At 54.0% G+C, this 22,698-nt stretch overlaps 1 protein-coding gene across 2 annotated transcripts in view; it reads right to left on the minus strand.

The window, feature by feature from the left end:
* ARHGAP39 (Rho GTPase activating protein 39) overlaps positions 1 to 22,698 on the minus strand; it is a 91,391-nt gene that overhangs the window by 3,826 nt on the left and 64,867 nt on the right. For both annotated transcript variants that reach the window (XM_035012218.1, XM_035012217.1), the window contains exons 5-8: positions 14,475 to 15,828; positions 12,461 to 13,022; positions 4,067 to 4,159; positions 698 to 771 (exon numbers count right to left, since the gene is read on the minus strand). In XM_035012218.1, coding sequence (XP_034868109.1) covers positions 698 to 771; positions 4,067 to 4,159; positions 12,461 to 13,022; positions 14,475 to 15,828 — 2,083 coding nt within the window. The remainder of the gene's footprint in view (positions 1 to 697; positions 772 to 4,066; positions 4,160 to 12,460; positions 13,023 to 14,474; positions 15,829 to 22,698) is intronic.

The following is a 22,698-nucleotide window of genomic DNA, read 5'->3' on the forward strand; positions in this document are numbered from 1 at the left end:
AGACCAGGGAACAAGGTGCAGCTGTCTGGTGTGACAGGCCTGTTCCCTAGAGGGGCTGTGGGACCAAGCTCTGGTGGGCACTCAGAAGGCCCAGGGCAGAATGGGTGTCAGAGAGGACCACCTGCCCGTCTGCCCCACCCTGGTTGCCAGTGTGGGAGGGGCCCTGTGATGGGTCTGGGCTCTTGGCCAGGTGGGTGGCCCAGTGTGAGTGAAGAGGCACGTCGCGGTCTCCTGAGCCTGCCCTGCAGTCCAAGGCTTGGCGTCCCCTGGGTCCAGGGGCAGCCTGCCAGGGTGAGGGTCCCCGCTGAGAAGCGCTGTCTCTAGGCCTGCTCACGGGCTCTGCCTCTCCTTTGTACCTCACTGCACCAGCCCGACAGCGGCAGGCCTGGCACCCTCACTTGGTTACACCCTGGGGCCCCGGCCTAGCCACATGCCCCTTTGTCTGCACTGGCTCCTGAACTTGGGGCGCAGCCCCTGCCCGAGGCCTTCCCTGGCTGCCTGCCTCGGTGGGCTCTCTGGAGCACCTTCTGTACTGTGAGCCGCCACCTCCCCCAGCCCCAGCCGGCTGGACTCAAGGAGGGCAGGGCATTCCCCAGGATGTGAGGGCTGCCTGTCCAGGCCTCCCTCCGAACCCCGTCTGGGTGTCACCAGCACAGCCTGCCCACCCACGCCCGGCTGTCCTGGGGGAAGCTCGTACCTTCTTGGCCCCAGTCAGGGCCGCCTTCTGCAGCTTGTGGTAACAGTACTTGGCATACGTGCTTATCGCCACCCCTGGAAGAGAATGGGTGCTGATTGGCGTGGTGTGGACATGTGGCTGAGAGAAGCAGCAGGAGGGGTGAGGACAGGCAGCTCCTGCAAGAGCTGTGGGGGCCTGGGCTGGCCTGGCCAGGCTCCCGCCTACCACTTGCCTGGGGGCAGTGGGTCCTCACCGTCCTGGGCTAAGTCCTTTAGAGCAGAAACCCACACGGAAAGGCAAGGGGCACTTCCTCACCTCAAGGAGCCAGGCTTGGGAAGGAACTCCTCTGTCAGCCCACCCACGCTTCCCCACCGCCAGGAAGGGCAGGCTGGGAAGGATCAGAGGCGGGACAGGGCAGGACATGGGCCCCAGGGCCTCCAAACCCCATGCTCCCCTTGCAGACTAGCCCTGGGGAGTCCCTAAGAAGGGTCATTTCCACAGGCAACAGGGCTAGAGGTGCTCAGTGCCCTCTGCCTTGGGCCAGTACTGAGGAGTGGGCTTTGGGCTAGCTGGACAGCAGCCCCAACACTCTTGTGGCCCTGCCCCCAGCCAGCTGCGGGAGAGGGCCTCAGCCTGCAGAGCCCCATCCCTCTTAGTTGAGGGCTGCCTAGGCAGCAGTTATGGAAGGGGAGGCCGAGGGGATGGTGGCATGTGGAAGGACAATGAGCATGGAGGGGATGCCCCACGTCCTAAGCCTGGGGGTCACTGGAAGGCCCACTACACAGAAAGACACCTTTGGGTTCTGCCCGAGGGCTGAAGGCGGCTGGGAGAGGACTGGTCTCCTTTCTCAAGGGAGGGGCTTTTTCTAAAACTCGGCCCCTGGTAGAAGTTGTGGCTGGTGGTCATGGGGGGATGCCTCCAGGAGGGCAAGGACCTCGGCCAGGAGCTTCTCCAGATACAGAAATGAGGGGAAGGAGAGAGAAGTGAGAGGGGGTGGGGGAGAGGCAGTGGAGGAGGAGATCCCACACAGGGTGGGTCTGAAATGTGTGTGGCATCTTTCCCGGCCCAGGCAAGGGAAGGGAAGTGAAGGAGAGGCAGCAAGAAGACCAAGAACACACAATGAGGCGAAGCCCAGAGGAGCCACCCAGCCCAAGGTGTCAAGGACCAACAGAGACAGAAAAGCCAGAATGTGTGTCTCCAAGCTCAGAACTGGCACCCTCTCTGGAAGGCTCTGGCCTTGCTGGGCCCACCTGCCCCAGTGCCTGCCTGCCAGAGGGAGGCCTCTAGACCCAACTCACAAATCCAAATACCCCAGTCTTCTTTTAGAGGAAGCAGTTTCTTGTGGACGTCTGAGCACGTGGGGGTCCTTGGACCCCAGTGTGAAAAACATAAGCATGGCTTAGCCCATGAAAAGCTTTTCATTTTGAACAATCACGGAACAGTATTATTATTCTAAGTGGCAAGGGGATTCTTTTTTAAAGTAATCAAAGTGAAAACCAACATTTCCCATTCTCCCTGGAGAATCTGTTTCAGGTCCCTGGGGGATCTGCAGATCCCTGGCAGAGAGTCCTAGCTGCAGCCTCTGCTAGGCCAGCTCAGGACACAGCACCTGGACCTGTCTGCCACAGGCCGACGTGGCCTTCCTTGGCAGGCTCCCAGGGACCTGGAAGGCAAAGGGGGCCTTGGGCTGCCCACTGGCCACTAGGGGCCCAGGGAGCACCTTGCAGCAAGGAGCAGGCTGCAGACTGGGAGTGTGCCTACCCCTCCCTTGGGTGAGTGAGATACGCCCTGACCTCCCGTCTCGGGGGGCCTCTCCAACAGACTGTGATCTGAAGATCCTGGGGCTGCCACCTCTCGGTTGGTGAACCTGGTCACGAGGCAGCCTTTCTGGGCCTTAGCTTCCTCCCCTGTAGGATGGGGACGGGGACAACACCGACCACAAGTGCTCGTGAAGGGCTGACCTTGGAGTCTGGTGCACAGCTCAGCAGATGGCAGCTGCTGGTATCGGCTTTTGTGGGCAGACCAGGACTGAGGCTGTGTGCGCCCCAAGTCCCAGGAGCTCCCCTGCACCCCATACTGCCGCGGGTGTGGCTTCCCAGGCCTGACTGTGGGATGTCCGCTGCGTGCCTGGGAGGGTGTGCCGTGCCCATGCCCAGCCCAGGGAGATGTTCACGATGGTGTGGGGGCACTCTGCCTCGGGCCCACTGGCCTGTCCCGGCCTCGCCTGGGCATACCCATACCCAGTCTTATAGGTGAGGAGACAGAGGCCTGCAGAGGGACCGACGGAAGCAGCTCTCCCAGAGGCTGCTGTCCAGGAGTCCAGGCCTGCCCCGGGGCCTCAGTGCCCCGACCCCTGGTTTTAAGCCTGAAAAGTTGCTGGGTGTGGCTAGAAGCTGCCACTGCCACCTCCTGGCGTGGACACTGTGGGGTCCTGGGGCTTCGAGCTCCCTCCTCACTACCCAACACTGTCTTGGGCCACGGTGTCCCGCTCGGCCCCACCAGGCCCACCTCCCTGCTGCAACCCGACTCCTGGACAGGCTCCAGCAGGAGCTCAGATCCCCTGCCACTCCTGTTCCAGATGGGTGTGGCCCAAGGGCAGCTGGGAATCCTGGACAGCAGCTGCCCCCTCTTGCCAAGGGTGGTGTGCAGCCAGATAGCTTCCCAGAGGAAGGGGCATCGCGGTTGAGTTACGGTATTAAGAGGAGGAGAAGTGGGGCATGTTTGGAGAATGGGGATGTGGTCCAAGGCTGGGGGAAGTGCTAGAGGTGGGGCTGGGGCTGGTCCCAGAGCCCTGGTGCCAGGAGGGAATGCTGCCATGAGAGCAGTGAGACCGACAGCTCTCTCAGCAGGGAGGGCATAGTCCTGCGTTAACAGGGCTTCCCTGGAGCTTGGACAGTGGTGGGATGGGGGTATGGGTCTTGAGCCAGGGCCCAGGAGAAGGGCGGGGCTGGTGGAAGAAGTTGGGGAATCCTGGGCTCCCTCCAAGGAAGCCATGCCAGGCTCCACGCCCTGCCCCCGGGTGGCCTGGGCCAGAGGCCAGGGCTGGGGAGGCACTTGCCCACAGGGCACTTCCTCAGCAAACACTCACCTAGGGGTGTTTCCAGCAGGCCTTGCCCAGTTTGTCCTCATGCCCTGCCCCACCGAGAGCCCAGCGTGCAAGCTGGAAATTGTTCTTGAGAAAGGCACAGGGCAGGTGTGGCCTCCCGTGGAAGCCCCTTCAGTGACCTGGGCCCCTGGCCAGCACAGAAGCCCACAAGTCTGATGGTTAGTGCTACCCCATCAACACGCCTTCCAGCCCAGAAGCGGTTAGAGAAAGGAGGCCAGGCGGCCGAGGCCGGAGAGCAGAGCTGTGCAGACACAGCGCAGAGGGGCTGTGGGGAGAGGCCCTACCATCCGGTTCCTCAACATAAGGCTTGGGTTTCTTTCTCAACTTGGACTTCTTCTTAGTGTTCCTTTCCAGGAGTGCTTTCATGTGCTGCGTCACTGGGGAGCAAACAGAGCCATGAGGACCACAGAACACAATGCCAGAATGCATGCCCACACAGGTCCCGATGTGGCTGGCAAGGAGGCCCCTGGGCCTGCGTGGGGCTGACCCCAGTTGGCTGGGAAGGTATTGCCCCCTGCTGGGTTCCTCAGAGGGAAGCAGGACTGTGGCCAATGCCCAGCTGGGGCTGAGGAGAACCCAGCCCAGGAGCGCTGTGGCGTGTGTACCCACACGGATGTGTGGCTGTGTCTGGGAGCAGGTCTGGACCACGGGGCTGGGGTAGGTACTGTCGACCAGAAAGCCGGCTCCCCTCATGCGGGAGGCGGGCAGGAAGATGCAGGGAAGGGCAATAGGGAGGAGATGCTTCTGATCCTCTGGCGGGCTTGAGAAGCCCCCAGCCCAGCCATCTGGCTCCTGCACGGCTGCACTCAGGGGTCCCAGGCTGCTGAGCTGGTGCCGGAGGAGGAGCAGAGACACAGCCAGGGGTCTCACACTGATCCGGGCATGCCTCCCACTCTGCACAGAATAACTTTGCCCTGTTGACAGGGAGCCCTTCGTCCCCCGGCCATCCTGTGCTCTCTGGAAGTGAGTCTCCACACACAGACCACGCTAAGGTTGGGAGTTAGGCTCTTCTCTGACCGTGGACCATCTATACAAGTTATTTGTTATTCTTCTGCACGGAGATCCTTGTCTTATCTACTGGGTCATTTACTTTTATCAGTACGGACTTGTGGATGCATCATTTTACGCTGTGGGTTATAATCCAATACAACTGCGTTTTTTGCTCAAATGGCTCCAGTTTTGGCCCTTTCGGTTGGCTCCTGTGTCCTGTGACACACTCTGCCACCCCCGCCCCCAGCCTAGACGCAGCTGTTTCTCCAAGGAACCCTGGTTCCTTGAATGGAAAAGAGTAGTAGAAACCAAGATCTGGGGGTGAGGTGTGCCATGTTACAGGGTGCTGAAGAGCTGGAGACACATTTGTATGCTGCCCCTGCATATACACATCCCCCAAAGATCCCCCCCCGATGCCCCACTCTGATTCGCCACCACAGGACACGCTAGCCTCTTCTTGCTTGTCTGTGACTGCTGGGTCTTTTCCTTCTCTTAACAGAGAGGTGAAGAGCAGGAGATGTAACTGTTCACAGAGTCCGAGGTACCAAAGCTTCTCCCTTGTACATGGTGCTTTTAGCATCACACCCAAAAACCTTTGCCTAACTCAAGAAAAAATTTGTTTTTTTCTAGTTTTAGAGTTCTAGGTTTTATATTTTGGTTTATGATCTATTTTGAGCTAGTTTTTGCATACAGTACAAAGTATGGTGTGAGGCTCATCTTTTTTTGCATTTGGACATACAGCTGCCAAAGGCACTGCCCTTTCTTCACTGAAGTGCTTTCACATCTCTGTGTAAAACTAATGGACTACAGGGCGCCTGGGTGGCTCAGATGGTTAAGCGTCTGCCTTCGGCTCAGGTCATGATCCCAGGGTCCTGGGATCGAGTCCCGCATCGGGCTCCCTGCTCCGCGGGAAGCCTGCTTCTCCCTCTGCCTCTCTGTCTCTCATGAATAAATAAATAAAATCTTAAAAAAAAAAAAAACAACTAATGGACTACATATGTCTGGGTCTAATTCTGGGCTCTCTTCTGTCCACGGAGCTACTGTCTACCTTCACGCCAACAGCGTATTCTCCTGGCTTCCGTAGGTTTATGACAAGACTTGAAGTAAGGTAGGGTCAGTCCTCCAACTTCGCTCTTCTTATTCAAAGGGTATTTTGGCTAATCTAGGTCCTCTGCATTTTTATGGATTTTAGAATCAGCCTATTAATTTCTAAATTAAAAAAAACCTATTAAGATTTTGGTTAGGATTGAATCTATACATCAGTTTGGGTGGAAGTAACATCTTGACACTATTGAGTCTTCGGATTCATAAACACGGTATTTCTCTCCATTAACTTGGACCTTTTTTCAGTAACGTTTGGGAGTTTTTAGCGTAGAAGTCTTAGACATCTTTTGTCAGATTTATCTCTAAGTATCCTATTTTTAAATGCTACTTTGGATTTTTTTCTTTAAGATTTTATTTCAAAGTAATCTTACACCCTACGTGGGGCTCGAACCCAGGACCCCAAGATCAAGAGTCTCATGCTCCGCCTGCTGAGCCAGCCAGGCACCCCCAGATGTATTTTTAAAATTTCAATTTCCAGTAGTTTGTTGCTATTATGTGGAAACATGATTAACTTTTATATATTGGTCTTGCATCCTGCAAACTTGCTAAACTCACTTATAGTATTTTTATACATCCCATAGAAGATTGTGTTGTCTGAATAAAGACAATTGCACACTTCCTTTCCAATCTGGATGCCTTTTATCCCTCTTCCATGACTTTGCATTGGCTGGCCTCTAGCATGACATGGAGTTGATGCAGTGGGGCTGGAAGTCCTTGTTCTTGACCTTGGGGGAAAGCATTCAGTCCTTCCCCATTAAGTGTGATGCTGGCTAGAGGTGTTTTTTGCTTTAATTGTGGTAAAACATAAACATAAACATGTAGCCATTTAGCCATTTTTAAGTGTACAATTTCGTGGCATCTAGTACATTCACAATGTCATGCAGCCACCACCGCATTTATTTCTAAAATTCTTACATCACCACAAACAGAAACCCTGTACCCATTGTGCCCTTGTTCCCCCTCCCCCGGGTCCTGGTAACCTCTGATCTTTCTGTCTCTATGAATTTGCTTATTTTAGATATTTCATATAAGTTGTATAGTTTTTGCCCTTTTGTATCTGGCTTCTTTCACTTAGAATAACTTTTCAAGGTTCTTCCATGTTATAACATGTATCAAACTTTGTCCCTTTTTATGGCTGCAAAATATTCACTGTACTGAGAGCCCACATTCTGCTTATTCATGCACCTGCTAGACACCTGGGTTGTTTGCACTTTTTGGCTATTGTGAGTAATGCTGCACATGGGTGTATAAGTATCTGCTTGAGTTCTAGCTTTCCATTCTTTTGGGTACTGTAGGGTTTAAAAAAATATTTGCTTTTTGTCAGGTTGAAGAGATTCCCTTCTGTTCCTAGTTTGTTTAGAATTTTTATCAGGAATAGAAATGTTGGATTTTTGCCAGATGCTTTTTCTATGCTTATTGGGATGATCACATGGTCTTTCTTCTTTACTCTGTTGCTATGGCAAATTACCATTTGCCATTTTTTCATGTTAAACCAACCTTTCATTCTTCAGATAAACTTCACTTATTCAAGATGCATTATCTTTTTTATATATTGTTGGACTCAATTTGCTAAAATACTGTTAAAAATTTCTGCTCTATGTTCAGAAGGGATACTACTATCTGCACTTTTCTTTTTTTTGTGACGTCCTTTTATAATTTTGGTATGGAATGAATGGGAGATATTCCCTCCACTACAATTTTCTCAATGAGTTTGTAAAGAATCGCTATACAAACAATGAACTGTTCAGTAAAATTGACCAGTGAAGCCATTTGGGCCTTTAATTTTCTTTGTGGGAAGGTTTTAAGTACCAATTAAATTCCCTTAATAGCTACATGGTTTTTTGGTTGTCTGTTTCTTACTGAGAGATCTTTGGTAGTTTGTGTCTTTTTTTTTTTTTTTTAAAGATTTTATTTATTTGACAGAGAGAGACACAGTAAGAGAGGGAACACAAGCAGGGGGAGAGGGAGAGGGAGAAGCAGGCTTCCCGCAGAGCAGGGAGCCCGATGTGGGGCTCAATCCCAGGACCCCGGGATCATGACCTGAGCCGAAGGCAGACGCCCAATGACTAAGCCACCCAGGCATCCCCATAGTAGTTTGTGTCTTTCAAGGAATCTGTCCATTTCCTCTAAACTGTCAAATTTACTGGCATAAAGTTGTTCATCTTATTATCCTTTGACATGTTGAATCTGTAGTGACATCATCTCTCATTCATGATATTGGTAATTTATGTTTTCTTTTTGTCCTGATCAGTCTGATAAATCTAGAGATTTATTGATTTTATCAATCTTCTCAAAGACTTAGCTTTTTGTTTCATTGATTTTCTGCAGTTTTTCTGTTTCCACTTTCACTGATTTCTACTCTGATCTTCAGTATTTTCTTTCTTCTGCTTGCTTTTAGTATAATTTATTTTTTAAGGCACAGAGGCCACTGATTTGAGGCCTTATTTTAGAGTAAAGGTATTTAGATGCTATGAATCTCCCTCTTGCAACTGCTGTGGCTGCATCCCACAATTAATATGTTTTGTTGTCATTTTCTTTCGGTTCAAAATACTTTCTAATTTCCCCGTAGGTTTTTATTTGACCCATGGGCTATTCAGTAGTACGCTCTTTAGTTTCCAGGTATTTGGGTATTTTCCAGAGATCTTAGTGTTACTGATCATTAATTCTGTCATGACTAAAAAACACACTTTCTATGATTTGTCTTCTTTAGCATTTATTGAGACTTGTTTTATTGCCTATCTTGAAAATGTGGCTGGGATCTGAGTCTAAATGCTCTGGGTCCAAAACCTATGCTCTCACCTACTCTATGGTAGCTGCTTGTTTCTTAAACAGACTCTCAACTAGTCCTTTTCTTTCAGCTTCAAGATCACGCGCTTCCCGAACCACTGCTAGAGGAAGCTGGCTCCACCCACTATGGAGTTTTAAGGCTTTGCTACCTGCTTCAGCTTCTTAGCTCTGTCACTGTCTGCTTGGGATCCACCTTTCGTGGTCTGCCAAGTCAGCTTCCTGCCACCTGTTCATGTACTTTTCAGCTTCCCAAACATAGTGTTCATTCTCTTTGTCCTTGTGGACTTTCTTATTTTTATTGTGGTAAATTATACATAAGATAAAATATACCATTATAACTAACCACTTTTCATTGTACAGTTCAATGACATTAAGTACACTTACTGTTATGTACTATCACCACCCTCCATCTCCAGAACTTTTCATCAGTCAAACAGAAACTCCACAGCCATTAAACAAGTCTCCAGCTGTCCCTCCCCTAGCCCCTGGCACCCACCATTCTTTCTGCTTCTAGGAATATGAATATCCTAGGGGCCTCTTAAGAGTGGACTCATACAGTATTTTTTTGAATTGGCTTATTTCACAGAGCGTAATGTTCTCCAGTTTCATCCATGTTGTACATGTGTCAGAATTCCCTGCATTTTTTAGGCTGAATAATAGTCCACTGTATGGATGGACCACATTTTATGTCTCTGCTCATCCCCTGACAAACACTTGAGCTGCTTCCACCTCTTTGCTGTTGTGACTATCAGGAACAGGCGTGCTGGCTGGTGGTCAGGAAGGCAGACCCCACCAGCCCACAAGGATGGAGCCTGTGCTTGGAGAAAGGAAGCTGCAGCCTGTCTCAGGTCTGCCAGGGATCTGAGTGCACACGTACCCATCTGTTCATGTCTCTGCTTTCAATTCTTTTTGGTATATACGCACAAGTGGAATCGATGGATCCTACAGTAATTCTATTTTTAATTGTTTGGGGAACGGCCAAACTGTTTTCCACAGTGGCTGCACCAGTTTACATTCCCTTGTTGGTGGTGGTGGTGGTTTCCCCTCTCCTTTAAAAAATTCCTTCCCTGTTCATTTAGCAGGACTTCAAGGTAGAGTCCAGGTAAATGTATGTGTTCCATCTGACACCTTTACATGGAAACCCTGAGTCTTAGTGAACACATGAGCGGTGAAGGGAACTGTCCTCGGCAGCAAGTGCTGCTGCATGGGGCACACGGGAGGGCTGCAGTCTGATGTCTGCTGGAAGCCTGCGAGGGAGGTCCTGAGGACCCCAGGTGTGACAGCACCCTGCTGCTGGCTGGCACAAACGTGTGGCCATGTATGAGACAAGGCTGAGCGGGGGTCCGCAGACATGTGAACTGGGGTTCACTGCATTGGTGCCTCGGTCCCCCGCAGTGGTGACCACACCGTAGACGTCACACATGTGCTGTGGCAGATGAAATCCAAGATCCCTGAAGCCCAGGCAGGCAGCATGGTTCAGGGTGCAGCGCCACTCGGGAGCTGGGCTCAGCTCTGCCCTTGCCAGTGACCCTGAGACAGGCTGCAGCTTCCTTTCTCCAAGCACAGGCTCCATCCTTGTGGGCTGGTGGGGTCTGCCTTCCTGACCACCAGCCAGCACGCCTGTTCCTGATGTGCGGGTGGGAGGGAGCACAAGGCCTCTCCTCTGGCTCAGCACTGAGCAGGGCCTACAGCAGATGCCTACCCAGGAATGGTCCTGGGGTTGGTTTCTGGCAGGAAGGCAGCCCTGTGTCATACATGTGAGATTGGATCCCACAGCCTAGAAGCAGGCTCCTGTTGGTGGGACCACACAGACCCAATCTCCCTCTGAGGGCCGAGAACATGTGGCGCTCTGAGACCAGCTGGGCCTCCCTCAGGGTGGGCAGATGTTCAAAGCCACAAATGTCCAGGCTGACCACCAATTGCCTCACATACTCCAGCCCCATCCCCATGGTGCAGACTAGACACTGGGACAAAGGCCCATAAAGCTCTGTGCCATAAGGAGTGTCCTGCTGGGCCCAGCATGGGGCCTGGAGCTCAAGCTCTCCACAGGAGCCCCAGCTGGCTGGCAGGAGTAGTCCCAAGAGTCTGTGGCCTCTGTCCATTCATTGCTCACTCACCTTTTTACTTAGCAAGTGCTCCCTGAGGCCCCAAGGGCCATGTGTTGAGCAGTGGACACACACTTTAAGGCCTCTGAGGAGTAGGCTGAAGTGAACCAGGAAGCGAATGGGGGCCCACCTTCTCCTGGAAAGGCCTGAGAAGAGTGGCAGACAAGGCAGACTCAGGCTGCCCATCAGGCTGCATGTTTTGCATGTTGGGGGGAACTACCTGGGGAGACCCATATGCTGTGTTCAGTGACCCTGCTTCAAAAACCACATGCCACAGTTAGGAGTGCCTGGTTGGTTCAGTTGGTTGAGCATCCAACTTTCCTGGTTTTGGTTCAGGTCATGATCTCATGGATCGTGAGATCGTCCCATGTTGGGCTCCTCACTCAGCGGGGAGTCTGCTTGAGGCTTGAGGGCTTGAGGACTCTGGCCCTCTGCCGCTCCCCCAATCCGGGCACTTTCTCTCAAAATAAATATATCTTAAAAACCAACCAACCAACCAACCAACCAACGCCCAAAACCACATGCCCCAGTGAAAATCCCACGGCTTCCAGATCTGTGGCCCAACGGCTGATGTGCTGGATGGTGCTGTGCCTGATGCACCTTCCCGAGGACCCACCACTGCCCTGGAAGCTGCAGCCCCCATCACTGGGTGCACACTCCCTGGCCCCACACACCTGTGCTGGGGCAAGGCCCTGGCCAGATCAAGGTGGACAGTCACTCCCAAAGAGGAGCTTGGAGGGCGTGTGAGTGTGTGCATGCATTTGCACACGTGTGTGTCCAGCTGCCGGTGCCATAGCCATGCCTCGTGGATACCCACGACTGTCTGGGTGGTGGGCAGCCTGCTGCAGATGCAGCTATTGCCCACGGCCCTGTCCCCACGCTCTCTCTGCGCGCACAGGACTTGTGCTGGCCACACGGGCATTGTCTGGTTAGGAGGACCGTGGCCCTGAGTCCTCCCCAGAGCAGGCCAGGTCTGGGACCAGACAAACCTGATGCATGGCTTTCAGGAGCCCTTGGCAGGATCTGGCCCCACACTTGGCCCCAGGCAGCCATCAGCAGGTGGCTACCCATGCTGGTCCAACCTCTGACTCCTTGGGGTGGCTCAGGGCCAGGTCAGCTTGCAGTGCCCCAATGGCCAGATGCACTTGCCAGACCTGGTGCTGGGCTGATGCATGCCCGGCTCACCATGCTCCTCCCTGCTCTCAGGAGCCCTGCTCCAGGAACCCCCATCTCTTCCCCACCCACAACAGATGGCCCGAGCCTGGCTGGGGTGGCTACCTCTCCAGGCCACAGTATGGCTGAAAGCCAATATAGTAAGTACACAGGCACAGCAGGTACCCTCATCAAGCAGAGTGACCAGGTACGGAGGCCTCAGCAGAGTGGGGGCCAGCTGGCTGAGACATGGAGGCCAGTCCTCATCTGCACCCCTCCTCTCTGACCTGTTGGCCTGTGGCTGGGGACCCTGTTCCAGGATTGCCTGTCGTTCTTCTTGGGGCCTCAGTGGCGGGGGGGCTCCCTGAGGACCCCACGTCCCAGTGGGAACCTAGGACATGGTCCTCAGAGGACACGTGTGTCTGCTTGGAGGTGCTGTGCCTGCCTCCACATACCGGCTGCCAGTGTAGACCGGGCAGTTCTTGCCACAGCCCTTCCCTGAGCTGTGGGTGCCAAGGGGTCTCGCGCACTGGGCCTTACCTTTGGTGTCATTGACGGGGTCCATGTGCCGGTAAATGTAGCCCTCCAGGTAGGAGTGGAACTTGGGTGTGGGTGGGAAGAAGGCCAAGCAGATGGCCATGAGCTCCCAGCCGCGGGCCAGGCTCTCGAGGCGGAAGTTCTCAGTGGTCTGCCGGCACAGCTGGATGTAGAGCTCGTCCCGCAGGCCCTGCACGCTCCAGCCCTTGGTGGCTATCTCCAGGGCCACGTGCAGTGGGTCAGCCTTGGCGCGCCGGTCACCCATGTACATCTGGATCAGTTTGAAGATCTCACAGGCCTCCTTCTTCACGTGGCGGTCGCTGGTTACAATCATGGGCTTCTTGATGGACTCACTGCTCCAGGCCAGCATGTTGGCGATGGACACCTTCCGCCGGAAGAGGCCCTGTGTGTGCGTGTTGAAGTGCTTGGAGGCCCAGTTCTCAATGTCGGTCTCCGAGGACGGCTTGCGCAGAGTGAAGGTGGGGAACACACAGCTAGCGCTGGGCATGACGCTGCGGGCCTGCCGGCTACTCTCAAACTGGGCACAGGAGCCGAGGTCCTCAGACTAGGAAGGACAGAGGGGCCATGAGGGGGTGTGGCCTCCCCTGCTGCCATGAGGCTGCTGGAGGAGCTTTGTGCCTCATCTTGTTCTACCCACTGCATAAACACATGCCAGATCCTCGCACAAGGCTGGGAAGGGACCCACAGAGGCCCTTCTTCCAACCTTTACCCTGAGGGGTGAAGAAGTGCCCTCCCTATTCCTGCAACTGAGGGTTGGTAGTGGGGGTGGGGGGGCGTCCAGTGCATGTCTGGGGGCGGGAGGAAGCCACACATGTGTTTCATTGGCTTTCTGGGCTGACTAGCCCCTGGTGGGAGGATGCTAGGGGATGCTGCCCTCTCCATGCAGAGTGCCGAGACCCCGTGCACGGTGAAGGGCACTGCCTCCTGCTGGCCTTGCTTCTGCTAGTTCACTGAGCTCTGAGGTTGAGAAACAGATGAAAAGGGCAGCCCCGCCAACATGAGAAAAACCCGAGACGCAAAGTTCCATAGAGAGACACAGATGTCTCTCCCGGTCCACTACACTGGCCGCCCCTCCCGTCACAGAGCCTTACCCTTCCAACAAAGATCCCCACATGGGACTGGGGGCAGAGTGAGGCCGGGCAGTGGCAGGGCCAGCCTGCAAGGGGGCTAGGATGCTTCCCACAATGCTGGGAAGGGAAGGTTTGTCCCAAGCCCCCTCCCTGCCTCCCTAATGGCCTCAGCATGACCGTACAGGGCATCACTGGGGTAACAGCCCTTTGTTTTCTTGGCTTAGACAGAAACACTGCTCTGAGCTCTCTAGCCTGGAGGGGCACTAAAGCAGCCCTGCCCAGGGACACTGGCCTCCCAAGGTTACCGGGTCCTTGGGCACGTCTTCCCTGGTGGGGTTGAGAGCCCAACACCAGGAGGCCCTCTGGCCATTGCCAGCTCTTGGCAGATGCCAGGGCAGACCCTCAGCCTTGGCTTCATGCAGCAGACTGGTGTGAAATGTCAGGGGTCAGGAGGTGAGAACTAGGACACTGGCCCACACAAAGTTCTGGGGCATCAAGCTCCAGCACATGACCTAGACAGAATACGCACATGGGTTCAGAGAGCCTGACCAGAGAGGACAAGCCAGGCCAGGCTTCTGCTTTGGCTCCAGAGGCAGCACGAGGACCAGGTGTCTGGTCTCCCCTCCTTGCTGCAGAAGAGCTCTAAGCAAGGGCACCTGACACTCCACCTGCATAGCTCCTCACCTGAGAGCCCGTTCACAGATGGGAGAAAAGAGGCTCAGGGGCTCAGCGGTTGGGTGGCTGCCCACCTGTTTCCCCTGACTACCCTGCATCCACGGGCTGGATGGAGTCAGGGCACGGCCTCTTGACCCGCAGGTGACTTGCCAGGACCTGGCCAGGCCTTACCAGGAGCTGAGTGCCGCACCATGCCTTGGGACCACCACCTGCCCCACCTCTGCCCAGAGACCCTGGCAGCGCCTCCCTACCTGTGAGGGGTGAAGGTAGGGCTCTGGCGAGGCCAGGTTGGTCTGCACGGAGACGCTTTTCTCGAGCAGGATTTGGGGGAAAGCAAGCCTCTCCAAGGCGCCCCTCTGCCAGTGCTTGCTCTCCTGCTGGGCCAGTGCCTCGTCCTCACTGAAGGCACGCACCACAGGCCCGGGCATGGGCAGTGGCACGGCCCCGTCGCTCTCGTAGCCCGAGCCATCCTGCTGGGAGTCCCAGCTGCCCCTCTGCTTCATGTGAAAGTGGGCCTGCTGCGCCTCCCAGGCCAGCCGTGCCTGCGCCAGGAAAGGCTCAGCCTCGCCTGTCTTGCCCTCTGCACGCTTCACTGGGGCCAGGCTGGGCCCACACAGAGGCCGCTCCTCAGCCAGGGGCTGCTCACCGAGGAGGTCACGGTCCCCGGGGCCTTCAGTGGACGAGGTGCTGGGGGCGTGGCACAGAGAAGGGTTCCTGCTCTTCCTCTTCCGTGTGCCTGGGGAGTAGCCTGTTGAGGACATGGTGTCCTGCTGGCTGGACCAGGACATAGCGTCGTCTTGGGCCTGGGGCAGCTGCACCCGTGGCTGGGCGTGCTGAAGCTCAGGCCCCCCCATGCTGCTGTAGTCCCCAGAGGAGACCCCCAGGCGCTGATCCCGCAGCAGGCAGGGGCTGGGCTGCAGGGGGAGTGAGCCACCTCCAGGATTGGGTGCATACTTGTGCCTTGGGCCTGCACGCAGCTTGGGACTGGAGCCCGCCTGCTCCACATACACCAGCTGCCGCACGTACTCCTTGCCTGCAGGGCTGTACTCCAGGCTCAGGAAGCGCTCGGGGCACTTCTGCCTGGTCAGCACCAGCTGCTGGTAGGGCGAGGCAGAGCCCTGCTTGGGAGACTGTGGGAAGGGGGGTGGCTTGCGGCCCGGAGACCGCTGGGGTGAGCCTGCCTGGTAGCCCCCGCCAGGCTCGTACTGGACGTCCATGGGGGGCTCGTCGTAGATGGGGGCCTGGTACTCCACAGGGGGCTCCTCATAGAGTGGGGGCTCATAGGCGTAGCGTGGGGAGGAGGGCTGTGAGTCGCTGGTGGGCTTGCGTGGCTGGGCCAGCAGTGGGGAGCAGCTACCGAGCTCAGCCCTCTTCAGGAAGGGCGAAGGCCGACGCTCAGGGAAGAAGACAGGGCCATCAGAGTCCGAGGCGAACGTCTGTAGGCTGGGCGAGTGCTGCCCACCTGAGGGTCTGCGGGAGCGGCTGCCAGGCTGGCCATCTAGGGCATAGCCATTGCCCTGGGAGGAGAGGAAGCTGGGCTCCCGGTCTGCAACTTTGATGAGCATGCGCTCCTTGGTGCCCGAATTCCACCGAAGCGAGGAGGTCCTGGGGGGAGGGGGACAGGCACAGGTTACCTGGGGGAGGTTCTCGGGGGGGGGGGGGCGGCAGGAACAGGTTACTTGTTGGTGGGGAGGCGGAAGTCTGGCCCAGCTACCAGCCTGAACACATTACTCATTGGCCTGGGCCTCACAGGTGTCTGAAGTCAGGGCCCAAGAGGCCTGGGTCATTTCTCAGTGTTGTCCTCACCTCCCAAATGGGGGCTGCAGGCTTCAGCGGCCTGATACTTGCTGGGGGGCTCCCTGTAAATGGCCTGTCCACCTTTCATTGCTGGCACCCAACCCCTGGGAAGCGCAGCCTAGAGTAGCTGCCCTCCTGTCCTCACACAGTTCCCTCTCCTCTGGGGCCCATCGTGACACTCCCTGCAAGGAACGGTGTGTGTGTGTGTGTGTGTGTGTGTGTGTTCTGGTCACACCCCAGCACCAGGCACAGAACTATTTCTACAACAGCTGGGGGTGGCCCTCCCAGAGGCCTAACTCTGATTTGATATGGTTATTTCTCTGCAGGCCTCACTCCTGGATCTAGCACCTGCCTGTGCTCCTACAGGGTGGTGGGCCACCTCTCACCCCTCAGCATCTCAGGTCCTGTTTTTCAACAACAGAGTGTCCTGTGAGCTCCAAAAAGGCTGACTCCCCCGTGACTCTGCCCTCATACATACACACAACACTGCACCCGGGCACAGACAGAAAAACTGCTTTTTTGAGCAAAATTCAGGGGAAGGTACAGAGATTTCCCATACACCCCCTACCCCTGCTCATGTACAATCTCCCCAATTATCATCATCCCCACTAGTGGTGCATTTGTTACGGTCGATGAACCTACACGGGGACATGATCATGAAGCATCATCATCACCCAGCGTCTAGTTGACCTCAGGTCTCACTCCAGGTGCTGGACCTTCCGTGGGTTTGGACAAACGTGTCATGACGTGCGTCCACCAGTAGGGTGTCATACAGAGTAGTCTCCCTGCCCTAAATCCTCTGGGCTCTGACTGTCCCTCCCTCCCCCCAACCCCTGGCGACCACTCATCTGTCTCCATGGTTCTGCCTTTTCCAGAGTGTCAGAGACCTGGAATCACACAGTATGGAGCCTTTTCCAACTGGCTTCTCTCACTTAGCAATATGCATTTAAGGTCCCTCCGTGTCTTTCCATGGCTCGAGAGCTCGTTTCTATGTAGCGCTGAATGACATCCCATCGTCCGGATGGACTGCGGGTCACGTATCTGTTCACCTACCGAAGGACGTCTCGGTTGCTTCCAGGTTTTGGTGACTCTGAATAAAGCTGTTACATACATCCATGCACAGGTCTTGATGTGGCTGTAAGTTTTCAGCTCTTTGGGGTAAATACCAAGGGCCATGGTTGCTGGATCACATGGTAAGAGCATGTTTAATTTTGTAAGAAATCTCTAAACCGTCCTGCAAAGTGGCTGCACCGTTCTGCTCTCCCACCAGCCATGAGTGAGCGTTCCTGTTGCTCCGCGTCCTCACCAGCATCTGGTGTCATCGGTGCTCTGGATTTTGGCCATTCCAGCAGGTGTGTCGTGGGATCTCGTTGTTTTGTGTTTCCCTGATGACGTATGATGTGGAGCATCTTTTACATGCTTATTCGCCATCTGTGTATCTTCTTTGATGAGGTGTCTGTTAAGGTCGCTGGCCCATTTTTAACTGTGTTGTTTCCTCACTGCCAAGTGTTCTTGGTATTTCAGATAACAGTCCTTTATCACATGTAGCTTTTGCAAATACTTTGTCCCAGGCTGTGACTTGTCTTCTCATTCTCTTGCCACTGTCTTTTGAAGAGCAGAAATTTTTAATTTTTTTTTAAAAGATTTTATTTATTTATTTGACAAAGAGAGGTAGAGGCACAGCGAGAGAGGGAACACAAGCAGGGGGAGTAGGAAAGAGAGAAGCAGGCTTCCCGCCGAGCAGGGAGCCCGATGAGGGGCTCGATCCCAGGACCCTGAGATCACGACCGGAGCCGAAGGCAGTCGCTCAACCAACTGAGCCACCCAGGCGCCCCGAAATTTTTAATTTTATTTAATTTAATTTTTTTTTAAGATTTTATTTATTTATTTGACAGAGAGACACAGCGAGAGAGGGAACACAAGCAGGGGGAGGGGGAGAGGGAGAAGCAGGCTTCCCACAGATCAGGGAGCCCGATGCGGGGCTCAATCCCAGGACCCTGAGATCATGACCTGAGCCGAAGGCAGATGCTTAACGACTGAGCCACCCAGGCGCCCCCCGAAATTTTTAATTTTAATGAAGTCCAGCTGATCAATTATTTCTTTCATGGATGGTGCCTTTAATGTTGCATCTAAAAATCATCGCCACACCCAAGATCACCTAGGTTTTCTCCTACGTCATCTTCTAGGAGTTTTGTGTTTTAACATTTGGTCTGTGATCCATTTTCAGCTCATTTTTGTGAGGGGTGTAAAATCAGTGTCTACATTCATTTTTTTACAAGCGGATGTTCAGTTGCTCCAGCACCATTCATTGGAAAGACTATCCTTAGTCCACTGAATTTCCTTTGCCCCCTTGCCAAAATCAGTTGCCTATATTTTTATAGATCTAGTTCTTGGCTCTCTACTTTGTTCCATTGATCTATTTGTCTATTCTTTACCAATACCACATTGTCTTCACTATGGTAGCTTTACAGTAAGGTTTGTTGTTTTTTTTTTAAGATTTTGTTTATTTATTTTTCAGAGAGAGAGAGCTAGCGAGAGTCACACAGCAAGGGGAGCGGCAGGCAGAGGGAGAAGCAGACTCTCTGCTGAGCAGGGAGCCCGATGTGGGGCTCGATCCCAGGACTCTGGGATCACGACCTGAGCCGAAGGCAGAGGCTTCACCAACTGAGCCACCCAGGCGCCCCTAGTAAGTCTTAAAATTGAGTAGTATTAGTCCTCCAACTTTGTTCTCCTTGAATACTGTGTTGGGTATTCTGGATCTTTTGCTTTTCTATGTAAGTTTTAGAATGAGTTTGTTGATATCCACAAAATAACTTGCTGGGATTTTGATTGAGGTTGTACTGAATGTATAGAGTAAGTTGGGAAGAACTGACATTTTGACAGTATTGAATCTTCCTGTCCATGAACATGGGATATCTCTCCATTTATTTAGTTCTTTATCTTTTGTTAGAGTTTCGTAGCTTTCCTCATATAGATTTTGTAAATATTTTGTTAGATTTATACCTATGTATTTCATTTTTGGGGGGTGCTAATGTAAACGGTATTAATTTCAAATTCCACTTGTTCATTGCTAGTATATAGGAAAGCAACTGATTTTGTAAACTTACCTTGTATCCTGCAAACTTGCCATAATCACTTATCAGTTCTAGTTTTTTTTTTTTTTTTTTGGTCAATTCTTTAGGATTTAATACATAATTTTAGACCGAAATTCTGATGAAAAACTGTAGGGATCATCTGAGGCTCTGGATTTATTTTTGTTTCTGACAGGCAGCTGGGGAAAGGTCAGATAACCTGAATTCCATCTGGGACTGAGCTGACTGGAAATCAGGCTTAGGTTTGAGAGCTGGTCTACTTATGGCTCATCCTACTCCTGGGTACAGCCTTTCAGGAGTCCAAGTGGAAACATGGAATGTTAACTAGGGCTCATTTTTGTGGCCTCTGGACTCTGATGTCTGGAGCCATGGAACCACCCAATGGTCAGCTCAGCTTCTTAGCCTCACTGTCCCGAGGAAGAGGAAGTGCCATCCGTGTGCCAGGCTGCACTGATGCCTCCTCAGCCCTCAAGTCTCCACTCCCTAGTAGATCCCTGATGACTTCAGGGCAATTCTGTCTATTTTGTTCTCTGTGTGCAGGCTGGTCTTGTAAGTTAATGCAGTAGTGACTGCAAAAGTGGAAATCAGAGTTTTAAGAAACCAGCTGTATAGTTTGCCACCTCTGCCCCTGACCTCTGGTTGTTGCCGGACCTTTCTGGGCAAGGTCATGACTGCCAATTACTGGGACTGGGAGAAGCAGGCCTTGGAGAACACGGGCCAGTGATGCGAGACTGGATGAGAGCATGGAGGCCCATGCCAGCTGGGAGGCAGCCTACTCCAACATGCCAGGTGCGGGGCCCCCTGAGCGCAGCCAGGATCCAACTCTACCAGTTGACAGCGATGACCAGCAGCTCAGTCTCACTGTCCTGAGGAGAAGTCAGAGAGTGGCAGGACTCGGGATGCAGGCTCCCACTCCTGGGAAGTCTGCTCCTGGCTGCTGGAGGCAGAGTGAAGGGCGGCAGGTAATGTGTCAGGGACCAGCAAACCCTGAGGACTGGGCTGGGAATCCAGAAATCTGGGACTGGACTTCAGCCTGTTGCTCCCTGGCTGTGGGGCTTGGGAAAAATCACTTACCATCTCTGACTCAGTGTCCTCATTTATTCTTATGAGGACTAAGGCACATAATGTGCCTACGATAAAGTCCTTAGCTCAGTACTGACATAGAGGAAACACTCAGCAAGTGTGAAGCATTATTTCTGCACTTTTTTCCACCACTCAGCAGACAGTGACCCAGCCCTGGTGCCAGGGCCCCCACAGGGGCTATGAGGTAAAGAATGATCCTCGCCTGCTGAAGCGTGCTGAGGGCTGTTGCCCAAGGAGGCACCTTGTGGCCTGTCAGTTGTGGGCCATCAAAATCGTGCTGTACGATGATGAGGGTGGGAAAGAGCGTCAGGGTCAAGAGCACATGAGAGGCAGCTGGTCAGATGACACATCTGTCCCAGGACTCTAGAGTGGTTTCATCTAGTCAGGGTGGAAATGAGAGAGACTGAGGCAGGAGAAAGGCAGACCAATGGCCTTGCCCTCCACCATGAAAACAATGTCCCTGAGCTGAGGGGCAATGCCCAGCACTGCAGCATACGTGGGCACTGAGCACCCCTGCAGAAGTCAAGGCAGGCCTGAGGCCCATGTAGGAACCTCTGAGTCATGGACTCCAAGTCACAGTTGGGAAAATGGGCCCCTAGGGCCCAGAGATGGCCCTTGGTCACGGAGAGTAGGAGCCCAGCAGCCAAGGGGGGCCTACCCCCGACAGGCTTCACTGCACGGCGGCTTCAGCTCTCATCCTCAGGCCAGGCCTTTCCACAGCCCCATACTCTGTGTTCCCACCTGACCCCACTTCTCTGCTCTTCTTCTGGAAGCGCTCTTTGAAGCCCTACATCCAGTTTCCATGCCCTGCTGTCTGCCTCTTGTGCACCCCTCCACCTCTGACCACTGAGCGGCCAGATGGCCCAGCTGCCTGTGGCCACCCTTTCTACCCAGTCCGACCTCCCTGGCCTGCCCTCAGACCTGTCTCCTCATGGTTCCCCAAACCCAGGAAGCCTGTCCTCACCCATGCCTTAATCCCCCATCAACTCTACTAGGGCGGAGGCACCCAGGCAGAGAGTCACACTTGTCTCTACATAAAATGGGACGATTGCTTGATCTGGTTGTTCAGTGACTCTCTAAAACCATGAGAGAAGACGGAACCTTCCATGCGCTGGAAATGCTGGTGACAGGCAAGCAGGGCAGAGGCGGGTGTTGAAAGGGCAGGAGCAGGAAGAGAGGGCTCCATTCAGCTCAGAGTACTTCTCCATGGCCTCTTTCCAAAAGGAGAATGGACAGCACCTCACAAGACCAAAGCCGGAGGAACTGCTCTGCTGCTGCCTCCTCAGGAGGTGGCCGCCGTGTACGCGGATGCCCGGACCTCCGTAACAAAGTTGGTGAGTGAAACTCACAGAGCCTTGATCATGTGGACAAGAAATTGTACATCTGAAGTTCTGTTTGAAAAACAACTTGAACCACACAGCTCTCCAACTGCCCCGTAAACCTTCAGGCTCACCAATTCACCTCCGTGCCTGGAGTGGATGAGCTGTCTACCAGGCGTCCCATCGTTGCCCCTGCCCTGCTCAGGGACCTGACCAGCACACAGCCTTGGGTAGGCAGCACAAGCCACCCTGGACAAGCTCCTTCCTGCTCCCCTGCTCCTCACAGACCCTGCTCACAGTGTGGTAGGGAGGGGGAGTCTCTCCCCCAGTCTGTCCCTACACTTTACCTTCCCGTTCTTCCTACCCTGGCTGGGTGAGTGCCTTCATTCCTAAAACTACACCGTGTCATTCTCAGATCCAACTCAGAGGGCACCCAGGACAGCAGGACCAGGGCTGCAACAGGCCACCAAAGACCAGGTGGGCACACGCACCCTACAGGAAACACCAAGTCTGAGGGCCTGCCCTGACCTACCCTCACCTGCAGCAGGTGCACTGAGGGCCCACCCAGTCAGCCCTCTGCATCCCGCTTTCCTGGGGAGGACACGGGAGCACAGGGAGGCTACAAAACACACCCACGGTCACACACCCACACTGGCCGACCCAGGTAGCCTCAGATTCATTCCATATCAACAAACCGAGTTAGCCCTTCCAAGATCGATCTTTACACTGTCTGAGCAAACCACCAAAGGCCCGCTCCTCAGGTCTTCAAATGCCTTCCCAACACTGGTATCACTCCTGTTGGTCTGTGTTGAGGGCACTTAGGCCACCCAGAGGCACAGCACCCCACCTGGACCTATGAGTTGGCTGAGGATGGCCCCCGCCCAGTCTGACAGATGCTGTGCCCTGGGGTCCCGAGGGTCATCTCTGGAACCTTGCAATACCCTGCAAGGCCAACCCAGGACCAAGAGAAGCCAATGTCCACTTCCTTCCTTATGATGAACATCAATCTTCCCAACTTCACCTGGGAAGCACTCTGATGCATGGCCTGGAGCTCCAGGGGAGAATGCATGCTGAGGATCCCCCAAGGACTCACTCCTCTGTTAGGAGCAATGGGCTCCATGGCTCCCCAAACCGGGCAGTGACAAGCTTCTTCCAGCTTCCTGAAAGCTGCCACATGAACCTGG

Source organism: Mirounga leonina, unplaced genomic scaffold (assembly GCF_011800145.1).
Source record: "Mirounga leonina isolate KUSES-001 unplaced genomic scaffold, KU_Mleo_1.0 Mir_165, whole genome shotgun sequence".
NCBI classification, from domain to species: domain Eukaryota; kingdom Metazoa; phylum Chordata; class Mammalia; order Carnivora; family Phocidae; genus Mirounga; species Mirounga leonina.